Source organism: Sminthopsis crassicaudata, chromosome 3 (genome assembly GCF_048593235.1).
Source record: "Sminthopsis crassicaudata isolate SCR6 chromosome 3, ASM4859323v1, whole genome shotgun sequence".
Classification (NCBI taxonomy): Eukaryota; Metazoa; Chordata; class Mammalia; order Dasyuromorphia; family Dasyuridae; genus Sminthopsis; species Sminthopsis crassicaudata.
In genome coordinates, this window is record NC_133619.1 from 605,655,340 (window position 1) to 605,678,680 (window position 23,341).

The 23,341-nt window shown below is 51.9% G+C and overlaps 1 protein-coding gene across 3 annotated transcripts in view; it reads right to left on the reverse strand.

Annotated features, from left to right (window-relative positions):
• The window catches only part of LDLRAP1 (low density lipoprotein receptor adaptor protein 1), a 42,981-nt gene that overhangs the window by 11,373 nt on the left and 8,267 nt on the right, over window positions 1-23,341 (reverse strand). For all 3 annotated transcript variants that reach the window (XM_074305796.1, XM_074305794.1, XM_074305795.1), the window contains exons 2-4: window positions 11,528-11,670; window positions 10,377-10,489; window positions 4,767-4,881 (exon numbers count right to left, since the gene is read on the reverse strand). In XM_074305796.1, the coding sequence (XP_074161897.1) occupies window positions 4,767-4,881; window positions 10,377-10,489; window positions 11,528-11,623 (324 nt within the window). In that variant the 5' untranslated portion in view covers window positions 11,624-11,670. The remainder of the gene's footprint in view (window positions 1-4,766; window positions 4,882-10,376; window positions 10,490-11,527; window positions 11,671-23,341) is intronic.

A 23,341-nucleotide genomic window follows, 5' to 3' on the forward strand; every position in this document is an offset into this window, starting at 1 on the left:
TGAGAACATGAACAGGACCCAGGGTGGGGGCTGACCCCAAAGTGCTTAAGGAGTGCTCAGTGGTGCCCACCCAGTACCAGGGAAAGGCACTGCCATGCATATGGAGCATCTGGTGAAGGGCACAGGGAAGGAGTGCTCCAGCAAACACCCACGTACATACAAATAGTCATGCATGACTACACATATACATACATGTATACACACACGTCTCTCCTTTCCTTTAGCTGAGAGGACACATGCTTGATGCTATGGCAGGATCTTTCCTGACCATCAGACATGGTCCGAATTTATTTTGCAGAGATCCTTATCTCAGCAGAACATGAACAGGAGCCGCTCTGTGCCCGGGGAGGTCTCAGTGTGTGAGCTTCATCTCCAAAGGACACGGGCAGCTTCACACATCTGCAGGGCCCACAGCGGCTCCCAGTTCTCTTGGGAGGCACAAGGAAGCTACCAGCTCTGACCTCCTGGGTTCTAAGGGCCCTCCCAGCTCTGACCTCCTGGGTTCTAAGGGCCCTCCCAGTCCTGACCTCCCGGGTTCTAAAGGCCCTCCCAGCTCTGACCTCCCATGTTCTAAGGGCCCTCCCGGCTCTGACCTCCCATGTTCTAAGGGCCCTCCCGGCTCTGACCTCCCGGGTTCTAAGGGCCCTCCCGGCTCTGACCTCCCGGGTTCTAAGGGCCCTCCCGGCTCTGACCTCCCGGGTTCTAAGGGCCCTCCTGGCTCTGACATCCCAGGTTCTAAGAGCCCTCCTGCTTATGACAGTCTATGACTTACTTTTCTGCTCATCCAAAGAAGCTAAGAGAGCTGAGATTTTACTTAGAAGGCAAAAACCCAAACCCCCACAGAGCTCTTTAAAACATCTGGAACCAGAAAGCTGGGCCTAGCAGGGGAGAGGCTCCCAGGCTGCCCTGAGAGAGGGGAAGGAGCAGGAGGTCTCCCAGATCTGATCCAACTTGGAAAGTCCTCTAAGTGCCGAAGCAACAAAAATGCCAAAAGGCTGAGGAAGGGAGCCAAGAAGGGGGGATCCTGGAAACACACAAATTGAATCAAAGGGTGAAACAATTCAGAGGAGTTGAGGAAGAAACCATGCAGGCCCCAAGTGCTCCAGCAGGCCCCTTGGCCAGGGCCCAGCCACTAATGCTCACATGGGTCGGGCTGATTTCTTTCTGCCCTCATCTCCCATCGGCCCCTGTCTTTTTGGAAGGACCTATTCCTGCCACCCCCATCCCCCACCAAACGATCAGCTCCCTGAGGGCAGGAACTGGTTTTTGCCTTTCTTTGTAGCTGTGTCTAGTGTAACCTGACACACACTGCCTATTTCCAGGTCAGTCCATGCCTTTTTCTTAGTCCTTACAAACTCTCCGCCCCCAAAAGGAGACCTTCTGGGAAACTGCCCCTGCAATCTCCCTCTTCTCTCTCAGTCCTAATCCCCCTCCCCCTTGCAACCTGCCCCCAGACCCCAAGTTTGGCCAGCTGCAGGCGACAGGACGAGGGGGACAAAGGGGATGAATGAACTGGTATTTTTACATCTGAGCCAGCAGAATCTCCAAAGCTGAGCTAGTGCCTCCTGGTGACTCAGCTCGGGGACAGAACCATGAAAAAGACTGCCAAGCGCCCCATCTGGGCGCTGTCAGAGAAGAGGGGGAAACAGAGACACAGAAAGAGACAGAGACACAGATGGACACAGACAAAAAGAAAAAGGGACAGGACAAAAGGAGAGATGGAAGAAGAAAGAGACAAGAGAGAGAGAGAGAGAGAGAGAGAGAGAGAGAGAGAGAGAGACAGAGAGAGAGAGAGAGAGAGAGAGAGAGAGAGAGAGACAGAGAGAGAGACAGAGAGAGAGAGAGAGAGAGAGAGAGACAGAGAGAGAGAGAGACAGAGAGAGAGAGAGAGAGAGAGAGAGAGAGAGACAGAGACAGAGAGAGAGACAGAGAGAGAGAGAGACAGAGAGAGACAGAGAGACAGAGAGACAGAGACAGAGAGAGAGAGAGAGAGAGAGAGAGAGAGAGAGAGAGAGAGAGAGATAACAGACTGCCCAAGATGAGGCAGAAAGTGCTAGAAGGGGAAGCAGGGGTCTCCCTGGGGCTGCTCCCCCAGGGGCCTCAGTCTTCTCAGTGACTTCTCAGGGAGAGAGCCCCCAAAGACCACAACAAGCTTCTTTATCCAATAACTCATTTGAGTTTCAAAATACTAACCCATTTCAGGCTTTAAAGAAGGAGCTCTTAACTGAAGGTCCATGGATCATCTTCCTGGATCTATGAGCTTGAATGAGGAAAAACCTAACACCTTTAATTTTCACTAACCTCGAACAGAAATGTACAGCATTTTGCCCAATTATGTGTGATTAAAAACAAAAACAAAAACATTATTTCAAAAAGAGGCTGGAACTCTCATAACACTGTCACAAAAGTCCAAGACACATCCAGGTCTGAGATCTCGTGATTTAAAGATCCAAGTCTCCTCAGAAGTCTGGGATCATCACACCCATTTCACAGATGAGAAAACTATGGGAGGCCCGGAGCCCCAGAGTCAGCAAGAACATGGTGCAACTTCAGATCTTTCAGACTCTGAGTCTTGTGCTCCCCTCACCGTATCATAATGTCCTTATCTTCTGAAGAATGAAACTCTGCACATTTATTAAGCATCTATGTCTCACACATTTATTAAGTACCTACTAAGTGACGGGTATTGGAGACATAAATTCAAAAATAAGAGAGTCCACAACATCAAAAAACAAAAAGTGAGGGTTGGAACCAAATCAACATTTTCCAAAATAAGCCAATGATAACAAAAGCTAACATTTCTATAAGACTTTAAGGCTTTCAAAGTCTGACTGAAGTTATTGTTCCCATTTTGCAGAAGAGGAAACTGAGGCTGAAAGAAGCTAGGAATCTTGCCCAGAGTCTCCCAGCTAACGTCTGAGTTGAAATTTTAACTCGGGTCTTTTGATTCCACCCTATATTCACTGACCCACTTAATTTGGCCAGAGTCCTTTTGGGATTGAAGCATATTAATAAACTGCAATTCTGGTCCTCAAGTGGAGGAAAAGGTATTAGGAGCCCCTCAGAGGGCCAGTGGGACAGAACGGAGCAAACTTAAGAGCAGGACAAGAAAGCAGGTTTCTTTTTTCTTTCCCAAAATAACCATGAAGCATTTTTGAAACCTGTGTCACGTTTGGAGGACAAAACTCTCCCCGAGACACAAGATTCTCTTCCCACAACTCCCACTCTCAGTTTCCCAGGTCCTATCTTGGGAAGGGTCTCAGTGACAAAAGCAGGAAGATCCAAGCCCAGCTCCTAACTTGAACTCCAGGTGGTGCTTCAGACCAATCACTTTCACAAGGCCTCACTTTCTGTTGTAGCATAGAGATGGCCCTGTCTGCTCACCAGCCCCTGGATGCTGCCTCTAGAGGGTGATTCACATTCAGCAACCTCCCTAACGAAGGGTTCTAGGCTCATAATCATTCCTCTTTCCAGAGGAGGAAATAAGGGGATGATATCCTGGGCTCTTTTGACCCCACAATGCTGATCCTGTCAGGGTGTTATAGTGTCCCTTGGACATTGGGTACTTAGCAAATAGGAGAGCAAAAGGGCCCTCCCAGCTCTGACCTCCTGGGTTCTAAGGGCCCTCCCAGCTCTGACCTCCTGGGTTCTAAGGGCCCTCCCAGCTCTGACCTCCTGGGTTCTAAGGGCCCTCCCAGCTCTGACCTCCTGGGTTCTAAGGACCCTCCCTACTCTGACCTCCCGGGTTCTAAGGGCCCTCCCAGCTCTGACCTCCTGGGTTCTAAGGGCCCTCCCAGCTCTGACCTCCTGGGTTCTAAGGGCCCTCCCAGCTCTGACCTCCTGGGTTCTAAGGGCCCTCCCAACTCTGATATCCTATGTTCTAAGGGCCCTCCCAGCTCTGACATCCTGGGTTCTAAGGGCCCTCCCAGCTCTGACCTCCTGAGTTCTAAGGGCCCTCCCAGCTCTGACCTCCCGGGTTCTAAGGGCCCTCCCAGCTCTGACCTCCCGGGTTCTAAGGGCCCTCCCAGCTCTGACCTCCTGAGTTCTAAGGGCCCTCCCAGCTCTGACCTCCCGGGTTCTAAGGGCCCTCCCAGCTCTGACCTCCCGGGTTCTAAGGGCCCTCCCAGCTCTGACCTCCTGAGTTCTAAGGACCTCCCAGCTCTGACCTCCTGAGTTCTAAAGGCCCTCCCAGCTCTGACCTCCTGGGTTCTGTATATCCAGCTCTGATATTTTGAGGACTCAGAACAGACTTAGCAAGAAAGAACAGGGTGGGGAGAAGTGCCATCCTGCAGGCAGAGACCTTACATAACTGGGGGGCCAGGAGATATCTCCCTGGCTGCCTCCAGCTCTCTTGATTTCACCCAGACCCAGTCCTGTTCTGTGATTTCCTGGATCTTTGCCCAGTGGCATTCTGAGTGCTAAGGCTTCCCCATCCAGGTTCTCTCTCCCTTTCCAGTGGGCCTATGCCTTCTTGCTCAAACCAGGGGACTGACCCCTGAGGGAAGGGTCTTCTGTGTCTCCCTCTCCCCCTCCGGCCTGGGTCTCCTGAGGATAAACACTGAATTGTCATATATTTCTCAGGATTTCCCTATGTCACAGAAAAGAAATGAAATGATGCCCCAGGGAGCCCAGGGCAGAAATAAGGCATGGAACTGAATGGATGGAGGGACAAGCCCCAAACAAGGGGCTCCCAACTCAGGCTCTTCTCCCCTCCCCCCAACACCTCAAGGGGCTCACCGCCCTAGGGCCCAGGGCTACCCACTAACCATTTTCCGCTTGGAGCAGAGAAATGCGTGGCACTCCAGACTCTCGCTCTGCTGGTTCTGGGCAATGTAGGCGAAAACCTTGTCGTGCATCTTGTCTGCAGTGCAATAGGAGATCCTGGAGGTGGGGAGGGCAGAGGGTTAGGAGGCGGTCCCCTGCCAACCCCAGACCCTCCCGCGGGCAGGCGGGCATCCCCCCGGGGAGACAAGCTGGCTGGGTTTTGCCACTTCGGCTCTCTGGGCCAACTTAGGATGCCAAGGCTGGGAGACTGAGGTCATGGATCCATCCCCCTGCCACCAAGCAGGGTCACATACACTACTCAGCACGCTGCTGTGACTTCCCTGTTTCTGCCACAAGAGACCTGCCTGCCTGGTGGCAGAGCTGGGAAGAAGGCACTTGGTAACCCAGAGTATTAGAGGGAGATGACTATGATTACTGACTTAGGGGATACCAGAGTTAGGGGACCTTTAGCAGGCAGAGCAGCAGCAGACTCTCACCCTTCCTTTCATGGGTACCAGGAGTCGGTAAACTGAGAGCCGGGAGTGGAAAGACCTGCTGTCAGCCCTCCATCTGCTCCCCCCCCCGTTCCGCCCTGATTTGGGGCCCAAAAAGGACTGGGAAAAGAAAACCTCAGTCAGCAGGCCCCAGAGTCTGACCTTTACTCGGCAGACAATGGGGAGCCACTGAACGTCTTTTAGCAGAGAAGTGAAGTCATGAGATCTGGAGGGCTGGCTGTCCGCAGTGCTGAAGAGCGTGGGAAGTGGGGAGAGGAAGCCAAGGAGGCAAGAGCTGAGGTGGGCACTCGCAGCAGCCCAGGCAGGTGGGGGAGCTCACCCATGCGACCATGGGGACAAATGCTGGTTGGGAGAGTTCAGGTGGTCCCAGAAAGGGACCGCAGCTCCCATGGGGCCTATGCAAGGCAGCCCACGCTCCTCCACAGCTGCTGCCCATCAGAACCCCCGAGACCTGCAGTACAATTCCTTATTTCTCCATTCAGTAATAAAGCTTCAAGAGTTAATATGAGTATTCTTGCAAACTGTAAAGAGCTCTGCAAACCTAAAGCACTTTATAAGCCAAATACTGGTATTGTTACTGATTCTTAGAGAGTGACCCTCCCTGGGCCCGATCTAATTCCTCATCTCCCAAAGGCCTTAACCCTGAGCAGGAGCCTGTGGCTAGGCTGCAAAGCAGAGAGTTGGACTCAGGAGACCCGGATTGGAGCCTTCCCTCGGGCCTTGGCCAGCCAACGGGCCCAGAACTCCCATCTGCCTGCTCCTGCATCTGGAGGGTGGGGATAATCATGTGTCCTTCCTGCCTGGCAGGGATGGGGTGAGCAAGTCCTTTTGTGAGGCTTCATGTGCTAGAAGAGAACTGGGAGCTGGGTTATTGTGAGCAATTTCATTTCGTGAAATGGCCTCAAGGAATGACCTGCCCCAGAGCAAGTCCCCCTGATAAACAATGGTTAAGAGAAGGTTTAAGTCACAGTTAGAGAAGACATTTTCAGAGCTGGGAGGGTCCTCAGAACCCGGGATGTCAGAGCTGGGAGGGCCCTCAGAACCCAGGAGGTCAGAGCTGGGAGGGTCCTTAGAACATGAGATATCAGAGCTGGGAGGGCCCTCAGAACCCAGGAGGTCAGAGCTGGGAGGGTCCTTGGAACCCAGGAGGTCAGAGCGGGGAGGGCCCTTAGAACCCAGGAGGTCAGAGCTGGGAGGGCCCTTAGAACATGGGATGTCAGAGCTGGGAGGGTCCTTAGAACCCAGGAGGTCAGAGCTGGGAGGGCCCTTAGAACCCAGGAGGTCAGAGCGGGGAGGGCCCTTAGAACCCAGGAGGTCAGAGCTGGGAGGGCCCTTAGAACATGGGATGTCAGAGCTGGAAGGAATCTTAGAACCCAGGAGGTCAGAGGTGGGAGGGCCCTTAGAACCCGGGAGGTCAGAGCGGGGAGGGCCCTTAGAACCCAGGAGGTCAGAGCTGGGAGGGCCCTTAGAACCCAGGAGGTCAGAGCTGGGAGGGCCCTTAGAACATAGGATTTCAGAGCTGGGAGGGTCCTTAGAACCCAGGAGGTCAGAGCTGGGAGGGCCCTTAGAACCCAGGAGGTCAGAGCGGGGAGGGCCCTTAGAACCCAGGAGGTCAGAGCTGGGAGGGCCCTTAGAACATGGGATGTCAGAGCTGGAAGGAATCTTAGAACCCAGGAGGTCAGAGCTGGGAGGGCCCTTAGAACCCGGGAGGTCAGAGCTGGGAGGGAGCTTAGAACCCAGGAGGTCAGAGCTGGGAGGGAGCTTAGAACCCAGGAGGTCAGAGCTGGGAGGGCCCTTAGAACCCGGGATGTCAGAGTTGGGAGGGCCCTTAGAACCCGGGAGGTCAGAGTTGGGAGGGCCCTTAGAACCCGGGAGGTCAGAGCTGGGAGGGCCCTTAGAACCCGGGATGTCAGAGTTGGGAGGGCCTTAGAACATGGGATGTCAGAGCTGGAAGGAATCTTAGAACCCAAGAGGTCAGAGGTGGGAGGGCCCTTAGAACCCAGGAGGTCAGAGCTGGGAGGGCCTTAGAACATGGGATGTCAGAGCTGGAAGGAATCTTAGAACCCAAGAGGTCAGAGGTGGGAGGGCCCTTAGAACCCGGGAGGTCAGAGCTGGGAGGGCCCTTAGAACCCAGGAGGTCAGAGCTGGGAGGAATCTTAGAACATGGGATATCAGGAATGGGAGGGACACCAATTTTTCATTCTCAGATGAATAAGCCAAGAGAACCACAGGGGGAAAGAGGCTTGTTGAAGTTTACACACCAAGTTACTGGCCAAAAAAAAAAAAGACCCGAGGAAGTTTTCTCTCCAATCCCCTGTGCTTGAGCATGTGTGCGTGTGTTGTGAGAGAGGAGGCTGACAGAGCAGAGCAGTTATTCCCACCTGCCCTCTGCTTCCTCCCCCAGAGTAGCCGTGCTCGGGCTCACCCTGCTTAGCCCCTGTCCCTTCTTGCCCTCCCGTCTCGTCACATAAGAATTGTCCTCCAGGTCTCAAGGATTCCATCCCGACTAACAAACCCCTCTAGTGTCTCTACCAAGAAAACCCCAAATGGGATCATTGGTGAGTCACAGAAGTGAACAAGAAGAGGCTTTTAGACCAGCATCAGCTTTAGTCAGACCAGTCACCACATCCTCCCAGCGCCCCTGCAAGCAGGTGGTGCAAGGCTCATCGCCCCGTGCAGGGGAGGACGGCCAGAAGCGGGAGATGCAGCAGAGACCACTCCTTCCCAGAATCTCGGCTCTAGGCCTGGGAGAAGATGGCAGGGGGGGAGGGGAAGGGGAAGGCTGGGAGGCCCAAATGCCTAAGGAAATCAAGAGCCAGACACAGGATGCACCTGAGTCACGGTCACCTAAGGAAGAGGAAGTAGCAGAGGTGGTTCCGAGCCCAGATCCCTTCTGCCTCCAAATCCACCACCTTCTGCTGTCAGGGCCCTGGCTGCTCCGTTACCTCCCAGGGTTCTAGTCCTCATCCCAGGGGCACACCAGGCCCGAGTGTTCTCTGAGGAGAGAACCCTCTTACCCTCCCCCATACGGTCTCCAAGGGGGTAATGACAACAGCCCCAAAGGGAGGAGCAGCAGGGAAAGGACCCCCACCACTCATCAGCAGAGCGCTGCTAGGCAGTTCCAACGGGTCAGCAGAGAGGGCAGTTGGGTGGAGGCCCTGCTGGCCAAGACCTGCCTAAGTCACTTCCCCATCCCTTGGCTGGGCCTCAGTTCCCTCATCTGTAACACAAAGGGGCTGAACCAGTCAGCCTGGGGAGTACTACCCAGCTAAAGTCCTTCCATCTTACAGCTGAGGGATATTCTGTGGTTCAGGCCCAGATCAGCCCCACTGCCAGAAGATCGCCTGGCCTTCCTCGGGCCACAGCCCAGAAAGGGACAGCCAGGGACGGAGCTCTCAGGAAAGTCTCCCAGGGCCTCCTCCTGGGCTGATGGGCGCTGTGAGGAAGACGGATGGCCCAGAGCACTCTGCTCAGGCCTCCCCTGGCATTCAATGCCCAGCCCCAGAATCCCAAAGGCGGCAACCCCAGAGCCCAAGAACTGTGCTCACCGACCAGGGCCCAAAACACCAAGGGGTTCGCTGTGCGCCTGGTTCCCCCCAAAGGGGTCCACACCCACGGGGCCTGCGGCCGCAGTTGTGACAGAAGCAGCCCAGGCTAGGCCAGAGCACACCACAGGCACACACGGCCACACATGTGCGCACAGACACACACACACAGTCCGAGCTGGAGGCAGAACAAGGCTCTTCCTGAGGGAGCCTGTGGCACAGACAGACTTGGGAAAGAGACTTGGCCAGAGCCCGTCTCTGCTGCCCCCATGACCCTGCTCTGGGCTAGCCCAGCCGGGCCAGGCTCCGGCCCCCATCCCTGCAGGGCCAGGCTCTGGCTCCCATCACAAGGCCAGGCTCTGGCTCCCATCACAGGGCCAGACTCCGACCCCCATTGCAGGACCAGGCTCCGGCCCCCATGCCTGCAGGGCCACGATCTGGCTCCTATCCCAGGGCCAGCCTAACTCCATTCAGAGGCTCATCACTGGCAGCTTGGCCACCAGTCACATGACTGAGAGACCCCCAGCAGAGGACTCCTTCGTGCTGTGCTCACAGACACCTTCTCAAGAGAATGTATTCAGAGGCATAAAAACAAGCCCACTGCTACTACAGAGAACTACAGAGAGAACCAATGACAGTGAAGCACAATGACCCAAATGTTCAGAAAAGCAAGTTCCCAGAGCCCAGACCGGTCAAAGGGCATCAGGTGTCTTGGCACCAGGGAGCCCCTCACCCACAGAGACAGCCCTGGGGGAGGGCAATGGCAGGGGGAGACCTGGGGGGGCGCTGCTATTGGGGCCCCTACTTCTCTGGGCCAGGCTGTCTCCCCTATGTTCTAGGCCCCGGTAACAAAGCATTCCCTGCCTTCAAAGAAGCTTCTACAAAGCTCAAAAGATAGGAAGTCATCTCAGAGATCATCTGTTCCAAAATTTCTTAACCTGGGGTTCAATAAACTTGGGGTTTTTTTGGGTATTTTAAATTTTTTACACCTTTTTTTCTGATTAAACATATACATTAATTTTTTCATAATTTTTATGAATTATGTTGGGAGAGAAAAATCAGAATAAAAGAGAAAAATCATGAGAAAAAAACAGAAGAAAAAAAAAGAAAAAAGTGATTAAAAATTTTTTTGATAATATATTTCAATAAAATGGTTTTCTAAGTATTGCTACACAAGGGCAGAATCTGAAGCCAGACCCTCTGGCCCCCAAACCTGGGCTCTTTTCTGTGCTAATCTGTTAAATCTCTAGATTAGGTTATATTGCTTCACTACATCATTGGTCACTGCTTTTGTTGGTGAAAGTATTCCCTGTTGCTTGGATGGTCTGGGGAAGCCTTGAAGCTCTTCTCAGAGGAACGCTTTTGAATGTGAGGGTCTGGTCTCCTGGCAGGTCATTCGCTCTCTGACCTAGGAGGCTAGCACACCTCTACGATGGGGAACTGGACGGAAAGGCCTCGGCAGCTCCCTTCCAGTTCTAGGTCAATGATGTCCTGCCCCTCCTTGCCCCCAACCCCTTCCTCCACACTTGCAGCCCCTGGGAGCGGGCCCTACCTGTAGATGGAAACATTCTCAATCAGCTCATTGGTCCCGCTGTCATGTAAAATGATGCCCCTCGGGGAGACTTGGAGCGTCACTTTTCGGAGCTTCTTCCCACTAGCTTTGGCCTTAGGGAGAGAAGAGGACAAGGTTGGCTAAGCCCGGCCCAGCAAGGTCCCCGTGCTTGAGGGCTGGGCCCTGACTGCCCTGGTTCCTTCCTCAGGGGTCCTGACCCCTCCCAGCTCTGACTTCTGACAACTCTAGGCTGAAAGAGACGACTGGGGAAGGGAAGATGCTGAGGGCAGCAAAGAACCGCCGATGGCGGACCTGCTGCCCATGCTCCTCCTCACCTTCTGGCCCTCCGCTTTGGCTCTGAGGGGGTGGGGTGGGGGAGAGGAGCTGCTTCAGAAGGAAGGCCCTCGGGGGCGCCTCTGCAGCACCAGGCCTCCCCTCCAGCACCAGGATTCCCTGCCCCTCTTTGTCCTAAGGCCCCAAGGCTGGGGAACCCCAGGGCACAGCCTTGAAAGAGGTTCTTTGAAAAGTGAAAACAAAAAAAGGGGCACCAGGAAGGGCACCCCAACCTGCGGTGGCCATGCAGGAGCCCCAGCCCTGTCCCCTGGGGGCATGCCCACAGCTGAGCCCCAGCCCTGCACCATCGGGACCCTTGTGCCCCAGAACTCCAGGCCCAGGGCTGCTCTTCTCACCCGGGCACACATGGGGAGGATAGAGAGCAGAGCCAGAGCCCACGGGGAGTCACCCCCACGGTCTGGCCTCTGACACTCTAGTCCCGTGCCCCCGACACCAGCGGGAGCTGCCGCCGCCTGTCTCCCCATGGCTTTCAGAACAATGCTCTCTCAGAGCCGGGCCACAGGCCCCAAGTGTTGGAGCTGAAAGTGGCATCTGATTCCACCCCCACCGGACAGAGGAGGGAGCCAGGCCCAGGGAGTGGTCTGTCTGTGTTACACATTTCCAGGCCTCAGCGGCAGCCCCAGCTCCCAAGCCAGGCCTCCTCCTTTGGGCCATTCTGCCCCTCTCCCCATGGACAGAGGCAGCCCACAGCCGGGCCCAGGGCAGGACAAGACCCGATCCCAGCCCGAGCATTAGTTCTCTCTTCTCTCCTCAGCTTCGGGGTCAGGGCAGGAGAAGCCACGGGTCCTGGCACTCACCGTGGCTACGATGCGCTTCACTGCCGCCGCCGAGAGCTCCTCCCCTTTGGGCTGCTCCACCAGGGTCATCCCCAGGTACTTGAGGTTGAACAGCATCCCCTCCAGCAGGGTCTCCCGTGTGTCTGTCCAGTTCTCAGGCAACTCTGGGGGAGGAGCAGAAAGGATGGGGAACAAAGTGAACATGATTGCCCGTGGCCCTATGAGCCGCCCAGAGGTCTCTCCCAGAACGCCCCAGGAAGCAGCAGGGCCGGAGGACAAAGAGACCACGAGCCCGCCGACAGCACCCAGAGCCAGGCACCTCCTCATGTAGGCCCTCGCCGAGGGAGCACTTCTTGGGAAAGTGGGAGCGCAGGAACTGACAAGGAGGTCAGGGGGAGCCAGAGAGGAGGGAAGGTGGTCACAGGAGGAGGGGGAAGCTTTACTTCTTCCAACTAGATGGAGGGACAATGATAGAACTCCGCAGGGACCCCAGCAGCCAGACCCCTACTGATCCAGGGAGAGCTGGGGGCTGGATTAGCTAATTAGCTGGATCGTATTAGGAGTCAAATTTGGGGTGATCAAGGATAATAAGGATTCCACCGGGCACCCCAGGGAAGACCGGGGGTGGGGGAGCAGTGACCATGGTGGGAACAACACTTAGGAAGCAAAGAGGAAGGAGAGAGAATACTAACAATAAACAACCACAACAACAATTAGACTTTGTGTCGCACTTTCAGGTTTGCAAAATACTTCACCTATCCAGGGTGACTCAAAGTGAACCCTTTCCAAACTGGGCTACTCAGCAGCCAGGTCCTCAGTGAGCGTACTGAAAGCACCAAACTGCTGAGTTCCTCCCTGACATTTCCTCACCTTTCTTCCAGACAGGTCTGTTACAAATCGCTTTTGACTAATGTTCACACATAACAGTTCCTGAAAAATAAATTTTGAAAAGTGCTCGATTCTCGTTGGATCACCCTATATTATATTAAATCATTTTATCCTCACAACAACCCTGGGAGGTGGGAACTATTGTTATCATTCCCATTTTACAGATGAGTAAACTGAGGCAAATCATAAAGCTCCTATGAATCAGCTCTTCCTGACTTCAAGTCCAGGGTGAGCGCCATCCTTTTATAAGGACGGAGACGGACACACACTCCTAGACCATCCACTCTGCTTTCGATGAATCCCAGTCCTGAAGAAATAAACAATATTTATGAGGAAAACTGAGCCCAACATAAGAGTGGCCCTCATTTCTGCAGCCTTTGTGAGCTCCTGAGTCTAACTACCAATATCCACTACTTGACAAATGGGTAAAGCAAGGCTCCTCCAGGTCCTGCCCAAGATCCCACAGCGGCCACTCACACCGGGGGGCTCAAACCCAAGTCTTCCGAGCCACTCCCAACATGCTTCCCACTGAACCCGCTGCCCCTCCACATAAGGAACGACCTCCTGACAAACAGAGCATTCGGAAAGGGCTGACTGGGCAGGGAGTCCCTGCTGGTGAACTCCTCTGAGCTGGGGCTAGACGCCCACCTTTCATCCGCTATGTCTGAATGGAACGATCAGAGAGCAGGATGTAAAGGCCCAGAGGGTCCCAGCAGGAAGGAGGAGGAACGCTCTGGACCCAGCACACAGGAAGTTTGCATTCCCTCCCCCCCTCCATGTTGGAGGCTGGGTTGGAGGCCAAGAAGCAGCACATGGGGGAAGAACAGGCCGGTCGGGGGCCTGAGGCAGAGGGCAGCCTGCGGGTCACCCGGCAGGAGAGTCCCAATCAGCTAGGGTTTGGGTCCCCCAGGAGGCAGCCTGCCCAGGGGGAGCAGCCGGAGTCCGCCCAGCCCCAGCACAGACCCCAGAACTCCCCAATAGCAAGGAGGCGAGAGCTCCACTGTCCAGTGTCAGACCTACTGGGACCATCTGGTCAGACAGAAAACGGGCATTGATAAAACCCTATTACGTTCCACGCACTGTGCAGAGTGCACCAACCTCCCACTGACCACCACAAAAACACCTGTTCCATTCTGAGTATTACATTTTGGGCAGATAATTAACAACCTGGAATGGGTCCAAAGCAAACAAGGAGGAGATGGGAAGACCACATTATAGGACAATCAGTCAAAGGCAGTGAAGACACCTGACCTGGAGAACCAATCAATCAACACATTTATTAGGCGCATGTTACATGTGAACAAAAATCACAATCTCTACTTGCAGAGAATTTACAGCATAATTAACGAGGGCGACAAGGAGTCCGCACAGAAATCCAGACGGCCTAAAAACAAAACAGACACAAGGAGCTAACCGCGGGCTGGCATCAGGGAGAGAAGGCAGCCCCTCACCCCCCCCCAGCACTGGGGGAATCAGAAAAAAGCTCCTTGCAGGCAGTGCTTGGCTGTTTCTTGAAGGCAGAGGAAGGGAGAAAAGGCAGGGCAGGCACATTCATGGCAATGGGAAAGGAGTGTCCTGTGTAAGGAGCAGAGAGAAGGCCAGCTGGGCTAGATCAGAGTGTGAGAATGGGACCGGGATCGTGCAGGGTTTCTACAAGCTAAATTAAGAGAGCAGAATCTCTGTCTGCAAGTGTCTGAGGCCTCTGCCCAGGAGGAAGGATCCCATTGGTGAGTCTTTCCCCAAAGAGCAGAGCAAGGAACAATGAGGGGAAGTCACAAAGAGGAAGATTTAAGAGTGGGCAGTTAAGGAAAAACATCCTGACAATCAGAGCTATCCAAAAGTGGGATGGGCGGCCTCCGGAAGTGGTGGGTTCCCCCTTTGATGGATATCTCCAAGCAGAGCTGAGGAAGAATTTCCACCAAGGGATGATAAAGGAGGAATTCCTGCTCTGATAGAGATTAGGCTAAACAGCTTGGGAGGTTTGAGACTCGGGGTTAATGGTGACCCAGGCCAGAGGTTCTGAGGGAATCCCTGGATGGGAGGGGATGCAACTAAATATAGCCAGACGTGGGACAGGGCTCCCCGCTTGCATTTCTGGAGTTTGGCTCCAATGGAGAAAATAGACAGGGTCTTGGGAAGCATGGGGAGGAGTCTCGCCTTGTGCTCTTCCTAGCTCGGACTTCAGCCACACACACTCTTCTATAAACAGGGGACCCTACTGCCCCACTGACCTCACTGGGAAGGCAGAGAGGAGAAGAGGGAGAAATCCACTGTCAGATTTGAGGCTTAAGTCACAAAGGCCCCCCAAAACAACAAAATATCCCCAGCAGCGCTTTGCAGAAAAGCAAAGGCCTGAAAGACCTGGAAACCGAGAGGATGCCCATCATCTAGGGAATGGCTGAATAAGTTATGGCATATATGTGCAATGGAATATTATTGATCTATAAGAAGTGATCAGCAGGATAATTTCAGAGAGGCCTGGAGAGACTTACAGGAACTGATGCTGAGTGAAGTGAGCAGATCCAGAACATTGTGCACTGTAAGAGTAAAATTATAAGATGATCAACTGTGAGAGACTTGGCTCTTCTCAGCAATGTGGTGATTCAAGGCAAGTCCAATAAATTTGTGATACAAAGTACCAGTTACATCTGGAGACAGAACTATGGAGACTGAATGTGGATCAAAACATAGTATTTTCACCTTTTTTTGATTGTAAGCTTTTTCTTTCTTTTGTTTTTTTCCCTTTTGGTCTGATTTTTCTTGTACAATATGACAAATATGAAATTAGTTTAAAGGATTGGACATGTTTAACTTATATCGGATTGCTTGCTTGGGAAGGGAGAAGGTAAGGGTAGGAGAACAATTTGGAACTTTAAAGTCTTACAAATATGGAGGTTGAAAACTATCTTTTTTGAGTAATTTTATTGACTAAACATGTCAATTTGGGAAAAGATTTTAAATTCATGTAACTCTTCATCATGAGGGTTCAAGGATAGTTAAGGGTAGAGAAGCTACTGAGATTTAATTATAACCCTTTTGGGCAATTAAAATGTAATTTACATATAACAAATGAAAGACAAAATTAAAAATCAAAAGAAAAAAAAAACTACCTTTACATGTAACTGGAAAAATAAAATTAAAAAACAAAACAGCAAAAGCCTGGAAATAATTCTGGACAGAGAATGGTGTGGGGAGGTTCACATGAACAGATACAAAGTAAAGTAAGGAACACACACAATGACTACAATGATGTAAATGTAAAGAACAAAAACAAGTAATTAAAATAACAGATATGTCATTAGAAGTGAGCCTCTCTCTTCTCCTACAGAGGCAGGAGACTGTGAGCCAACACTGCCTCTACAGCTAGACTCTGGCGACACTTTCAGTTTTGCCATTCTGCCTTTTTCCCTCCATTCTATTCTTTCTTAAACAGCTCTCTGGGTAGTGAAATCGGTTTTGCAGGCTCGCAGCTTTAGAGCGAAGGTTCAGAGAATCAGTTCCTGGAAGGGTCATTAGAGGCCATCGAGTCCCGCTCTTTCACTTAATAGATGAGCAAACTTGAGGCCCGTGAGGGGCTATGTGAATTCCCCAAAGTCACAGAGGGATAAGTGTCAGAGGCAGGAACCCAGCTCTACCCAAAGCTGTCACTTATTTCACTACTTATTTAAAAATTAAGCAATAAAGCCTATATTTTTTAAAAGCACAAAAGAATGCACTTCTGTGAGGATGAGCTCGGTGTGTCCTGCACCCTAGTTGGCTGGCCCAGTCCTGGTGCTACAGAACTCCCTTTCCCAGCAGGGAGCCTGCAGGAGTCCAAGGGCCCACTGAAGAACGATGAGTCTGATTTTGGTTCTGGGGTTCTCACGCCAATGCTGACCTGGAGCAGCGTCCCCTGAGCTGCCTCCCTGGGGGCTGGCAGGAAGGAAGTCCCAAGACAGGGCTCCAGCAAGTCTCAGGCAGGCCATGTGGGCTCTGCTAACCACAAGCCACAACAGGCCATGGTATTTACATTGAATTAACCCTCCGAAGGCTCCACAAGAAGACTCTGCAGCTTCAGCTGTCTCACTCTCCCCCGGGAGAGAAGTGGACTTAACCTTGGGAGGAGGGAGGATTTTCTGCCCCTGCCTTCTTTGATTCTCTCCCTGTTCTCAAAGGAACCTGGATGTCAGAATCAGGAGGGGTCTTCATGGATGCCTGGCTACTCCATCTTACAGGAGAAAAGGGATCTCCCCCAAAGCTAGTGTGGGGTTCCCTGCCGCCAGGCTGGCCCTGAACCCCACTAGCACCAATGTGGCCCAGAAAGTGGCTCTCAGCGTGGCCCAGAACCACGCCTGCCCCTCTTACCAGAGAGCCAAGGGACTCGTGACGAAGGACACCGCCAACCTGGGGACTTAGTTTGCCTGACTCTGCTTGTGTGTCACAGAGGGAAGCTGGGAGGAAACACAATTTGTTAGTTGAAAAAGTGTTAATGTTTTAAATAGATAGGAAAGCCTGCCAGTCAGCCCTACAATCCAGAAGAGTTCCGATGAAAGCCTCATGTTTAAGTGGGGGGCTGGAGAAGACAGCCTCGGAGGTCCGGTCCAGTTCCACAACTATGATTCTCTTCCTCTCTCAACTACAAGCAAAAGCGGCAATTTCCTTCCAAGGACCAACTCCCCAAGGACTCCTGTAACAGTCCCTCTCACTCGCCTTTCATCTCCGCAAACATTCGGATCCTAGGACTTCAGGCCTGCACTACCTTGGGCTGTGCTCCCTGCAGTCCCACTGACTCCTCTCCTTCCTTTAGAACATACACTGAGCTCCCAACCCTCTCCTGGACCCTGTCCAATGTAGTTTCTGCTCCCTCCAATCCATGGCAATAAGCACTTGCCAAGGTCGCCCAATGACCTCCTCAGTCTCAAAACATTTGTCTCCCCCTGACTTGGGGATGCTTGGCACTCAGCAAAGCCAAGTTCCTCCCCAAGTGGCCAGACTCCCTCTTTCCCAAATCTGAAACGCCTCCTCTCAAAGAAGCCTTCCCGGAATGAGGGGGGGTGTCCTAGAACCCGTCCCCACCATTCACAATCCCACCTGCCCAGGGTAACCAGCTGCAATGTCTGCCTCTGCAGTGGGGAAGGAGTCACAGAATCTCATCTGGGAGAGATCCTCAGGCCATCTAGTCCAATCAGTGATACCAGTCTCTCACAGCCAGAGGAGTGCACCCCAGCCTAGGCCAGAGAATTTAGGGAGAAGAACCTACCCCTTCTTAAGGCAGCCTGGTCTACTTCCAGTCAGTTAAAATAGTTAAAACCCTCCTTTATAGTGAGTCCAACTGAATTTCCTCAAACTCAGCAATTTGGGCTGCCATATAACCAGTCTAGTCTTTCCAAGCCTTCTGATTGTGAGAGCCCCTCCCCTTCTAGGGCTCTGACCTGGGTCCCCACCTCTTTTTGATCTCTATCATCTCACTAGTAATCTTATCAACACCCATGGGTTCCCTTATGCTCTCAGATCTATAAAGCCAGCCTGGGTCTCTCTCCTAAGTTACAGTTATGGATCTCCAACTACCTCCCAGATATCTGAACTGTAGCTTTCAAATGCAGCAGGGCAAACAGGATGTCATTATTTAATCTCCCCCATTCTTACGTACAAACTTTCCTTTTACTGTAAAGGGGGCCACCCCTACCCCAGGTACACAGGCTGACAACGTCAATGTCAATCTCCACTCCTCACCTCCAAATACAACGCACAACCATGACCAAAGCTGGCCATTTCTGCCTTGACAACAGCTCTCCCCCAGCTCCTTCTCTCTATCCCAGCAGCCACAAGACTAGCTAAAGGCTCATCACCTCCCACCCAGACTGCTGCTACTGCACTGCACCTTCTGACTGGTCTACAACACTCCTAAGCTCTGGCCATGGAACCCCTTCACTTCAAAGAGTACCAATGGCTCCCTAACACTCTGAGGATCACACAGTGCCAGGAAAGACACAGGAAAGAAAAGTGGGGGCTCCTACTCAAGAACTCAAGGTCAAAAGGCTTCAGATTCAAGCTCCATGAGGGACTCCCCATCACCTGTTACTCGAGGTGCAGCCTCAAGGGACTCATTTATCACCAGTTTGCCAACAGAATGACCAATCGCAGTAACAGAGACTGGCCATCAACTAAGCACAGAAGGGGCTGTAATCTATGTCAGTATGTCACTTTACTATCCCGATGGAATTCTGGATCTTTAAAGGCCAAAAGACAGATTATGTATTCTCTATTCTCAGTTCCCACTTTCTTTGTTTTAACTGCTTCCCCCACACAAGCCCTGACATTCTGTGGTCTAAATTCCTTCTTAGGTCTGACCTCCTGGGTTCTAAGGGCCCTCCCAACTCTGACATCCCAGGTCCTAAGGGCCCTTCCTGTTCTAAGATTCTTAGATACATAAAACCCTAGGACCCAAAATTCTAATTCTGCAAAGGTCATCGGTTGTAGAGGATACACATCGGATCACAGATTTCTAACGAGAAGCCTCCTCAGAGGACGTCTGAGGCCCAACACAAGCCTTCTTCCTCTTTCCTCTTTGCTTTCTCTTCCTCCCTTTCCCCATAGTAATCTCCCACTAGTCTTCCACCGACTCCAGTCCCATCCCTTTTTCAAGGTTTAGACCTTAAGTCAGAATAACATCACAGGGCTAAAAGGGCCCTTCAAGACCACCTAATCCAATTCTTTCATTTCACAGATGTGGAAACTGAGGCCCAGAGAGGCCAGTAGATTGCTTCCCAAGGACACACAAGCACTAAGTGTCCAGAGAACGTGCTCTCCCTGCCTCAGGAAGCCTCTCACTTCTCCACTTCAGGCTGGATTCTGTTCTAAAGGTTCCGCCAAAACAATGTCAGCCTTACTCTATTGTCAAAGACTCAGGAAGAGCACCCAGAGGAGCTCAATGGACACTGTATCAATGACACCAAATGTAAATTAGAGCCCCTAACTTCCTTCATTCTCCCCTAAGCCCAGGTTCTGAATGGCTGGTCCATCTGGCAATATCATGATTCCACATCCAAGGCGGGGCTCTTTCAAGAGGAAGGTTGAGAAGAGATCATTATACACAGCAACAAGATTAAATGATGATCAATTCTGATGGACGTGGTCTCTTCAGCAATGAGGTGATTTGGACCAATTCCAATGATCTTGTGATGGAGAGAGCATCTGCATCCAGAGAGAGAGGACTATAGGAACTGAGTGTGGGCCACAAGGTAGTATTTTGTTGTTGTTAGGTTGTTTTTTTTCTCATTTTTTTCCTGTTTGATCTGACTTTTCTTGTGCAGCAAGATAACTGCATAAATATGTATAGAAGAACTGAACATGTTTAACATATATTGGATTACTTGCCACCTGGGGGAAGGGAGGGAAAATATTTGGAACACAAGATTTTGCAGGGGTGAATGTTGAAAATTATGTGTTTTTGAAAATAAAAGGCTTTAAAAACTAAAAATAAAAGAGGGTGAGCCTCAAACCACCTAGAAAGCACCAGGCCCAATCCCAACCCTCAGAAAAACTCCTCTTTGCTTTCCAGCCCCCTTCCAGCTGGGCCTATTTTTAGAGACATTTGTCAGCAGTGATGGCGCTATTTTAGCTCCGCCATTTTACAGATGACCTGCTACCAGAGCTAAATGAGGACAGACCATATGTTCCGTCTAACTTGTTGCCTCAAGTTGGTACACAAGCAGATGTTAATGAGATCTGTCCATTCTCATTATCGTCTGAGCCCACAGGGACTGGAGTCAGGCCTCCACACGGGGCCCTGGGAGGGCGAGTAGCATCCATGAGAGGCCATCACTCTCTCTCAGAAAGGCGACAGACGAGGACAGTGGGTCCCACAGGGACCACAGGCACTGGATCCGGTCCCTGTCTAGCCAAGAAGCTAGCCCAGAACATCCGAGTGAGAGGGCCTGAGAACACAAAATGTGAGCGAGCGACGGCCCTTAGGACCACAACCATCTGATCCCGGAGGGACACTGAAACCCGCAACATCCAAACCAGGAGGGACTTAGCTATTCTGATGTTCTCAAACCCAATTCCTAGAGATGCAATGAGTAAGGAAAAAAAGCCCAGGGATGGGAGCCCTGAGAGGCTGTAGGGAAATTAGTGCCTCTAACCCCGAGCAAAGAGCCATGTGTCCAGTGGGAATAATGTCACCTGGTCTGGGGCACCGGGAAAAGAAAATGAGATAAGTGAGTGTTAGGTAATGGCTGCTATTAAAGGGCACATCAAAACGGCATATTCTAGTCCACCTGGCAGGTCAGTGTGCCCAGGCAAAGGGGAAGGCCAGCTCTGTCTTGCAGCTCGAGGCCTCTCACTCTGCCAATCTCACTGCCCGCAGGTCACTCCTCTCAGTCTGCTCATCTGTAAAATGCAGGGGTTGGGCTAGAAAACACCTGAGGTCCCTTTTAGAGCTGGGATCCCTGGGACCCTCTTTTCTCTCCCCCCTTCTGGCTCACCTTCCACAGGGCTAATGATGCCATCCTCTGGAAGGTCCATACTACCAACCTGTCACTCCTGAACTCCAGCAAAGGGAAGGCTCCTCAGGTGGGGAATCTGGGCTGATGTCCAGGGAACCAGTGGGGCTGGCAAGGATGGCACCAAAAACTCCCCTCAAGAGACGGTTTAATAGAAGGGAACTTCCCTCACTTCAAGAAGAGAACTACCTCCCTCTCCTTCCATTCTCTCCCAACCCAGAGAACCCCAAAGGTTCAAGACCAAGGAAGCTAGGAACTACAAACAGCTCCCCAATCAAGCCCAAGGGGAAGAAAATTATAAAATATTTATGGCTCTATTAAAATTCTCTGGGGAACAAGAAGGCAAGGAGGTGGAAAGCAAGAATGACACAAAGAGTTCTAGACCAAACTATCTATATGACCTGTCCTTTTTTCTCTCTGGGCCTGAAGGCTCCAGGTCTGCAAAAGGAGCTAGGGTGTCTCTAAGATCCCTCCCAGCTCTGACATCCTGTGTTCTAAGGGTTCTCCCAGATCTGACCTCCTGGGTTCTAAGGGCCCTCCCAGCTTTGACATCCTGTGTTCTAAGGGTTCTCCCAGCTCTGACCTCCTGGGTTCTAAGGGCTCTCCTAGCTCTGACCTCCTAGGTTCTAAGGGCTCTTCCAGCTCTGACCTTCTGGGTTCTAATGCCCCCCCCCAGCCATTTGTGTTATAAGGCTTCCCTTCCTTCCACCTCTATTATCTTCCCCCTCAATTCTGATGTCCTTCCATGCTCTGGAAGTCTATGTTCTAAATTCTTTTCTGGCTGACATTCTATGTGCTATATTCTGACAGAACTTTCAGAAAAATAACTGACAGGGACAATGGGTTACATATGGGCCATAGGCCCCTGCCCCTACCTATCCAAAAAGCTAGCCAGGAATGCCCAAGCCGAGAGGGCCACAAAATATGAGTGTGGGACGGCCCTTAGGACAATGAACGTCAGAGGCAGGAGGGACACTGGAACCCAAAAGTCCGAGCCGGGAAGGACCTTAGAAATCTATTCTAACATTCTCAAACCAAATTTCTAGGGATGTAATGAATAAGAAGGGGAAGTCCCAAAGCCCAGCTCTGGCATTTCATGTTCTGGGGCCCCTCCTAATTCTGACACTGTTTTAAATTTCCCCTCCTTCCAGCTGTAATCTTCTATTTTCTAATGTCCCTTTCATCTGCATGATGCATCTTAACTCCTCAGCTCTGTCATTTCAAATCCCAAGACTCTTCTCAGCTATGACACTCTCAGATCCCTTCACTGACAATGTGTCCTAAATCCTCCCAGCTTTGACAATCTGAGCCCTAAGATTTCTCCCAGCTTGGATATTTTGTGTTCTAAGGACCCTCTTTTCTTCCCCCTCAGAGAGAACAGAGAAACCCCTCTGGGACAATTGTGACCCAAAGTCTCCCTGGACAAAATGCTAGGGTCTACCCAAACGCTGCCCCCTTGCACATGTCCCCAGGGGCAGGGCAGGAGCCACGTCAGCCACCAGCCCATCCCAGAAACCAAGAGACTCGAGCCAAACCCACAGTACTCCCCTGCTGCAAGCCCCAAGAGACACAAACTGCAAGTGGCATCTCTGTGGTTTCCTCAACAATGTAACTCCCCACAAGCATTTCTTTCAATGCCCGCTGTGTTAGGCCAAGAGAAAACAAATTCAGCTAAGCCCGGGCACTCCCAGAACTTGGAAGTCTGATAAGGAAAGTCCACATGGGGCAGGCACACGTCTGATCAGAGGGGGTAGAACGTTACCGACTTTGGGGGACTGAGAGGGTCAGCCTGACGCTGAGGCAGGGAGGAATCCGGGAGGGCAACAGGGAGGAGGAGGAGCACTGGAGGCTGAGGAAAGAGCTGAGAAAGCACTGGCACATCCCGAGGGGGGTCCGGTTTGTCTGGGGCAGAGAGGGGAGCAACAAGAATGAGTGGGTGACTGTAGCGAGCTGTCGTCTCCAGAAGCTGCTGGATCGCTCTCTGGGAAGAGATCTGCTGTGTCTTTTACTCAAATCTCTCCGACAGATTCTTCTTCCTGTAGAGAACCGTTGTCTCCAGGCAGTTGCTGTTAACTCTTGTCCTTAGAAGTGACTTCCCTTCCTGCAGAGAGCCCCGTCAGGCCTGATGTAATGCAGAGAGTCTTCTTCTTTCTCTGAGAGTCCTCTCTTTTATTCTCCCAGAGAATGGGCGTGGGATAATGCAAGGGCTTCTGGGAAGAACCACCCCAGCCAATGAGCTTGCCCCCTCTATCAAGTCAACCTGAGTTCTCACCTTGTAATTGTCCAGACAACCCGAGTTCTCACTTAGTAATCCTAACAGGTGACCCCCACGACAGGCAACAGGAAGCAACAGAGACTTCTGAGCACCCGAACAACATGGCAACGTCTTAATATTAATCTAATCAAAGATAGAGTGAAGTGATAATGATAATAATAGGGAGCTCTCAGTAAAGTGGAAATAGGG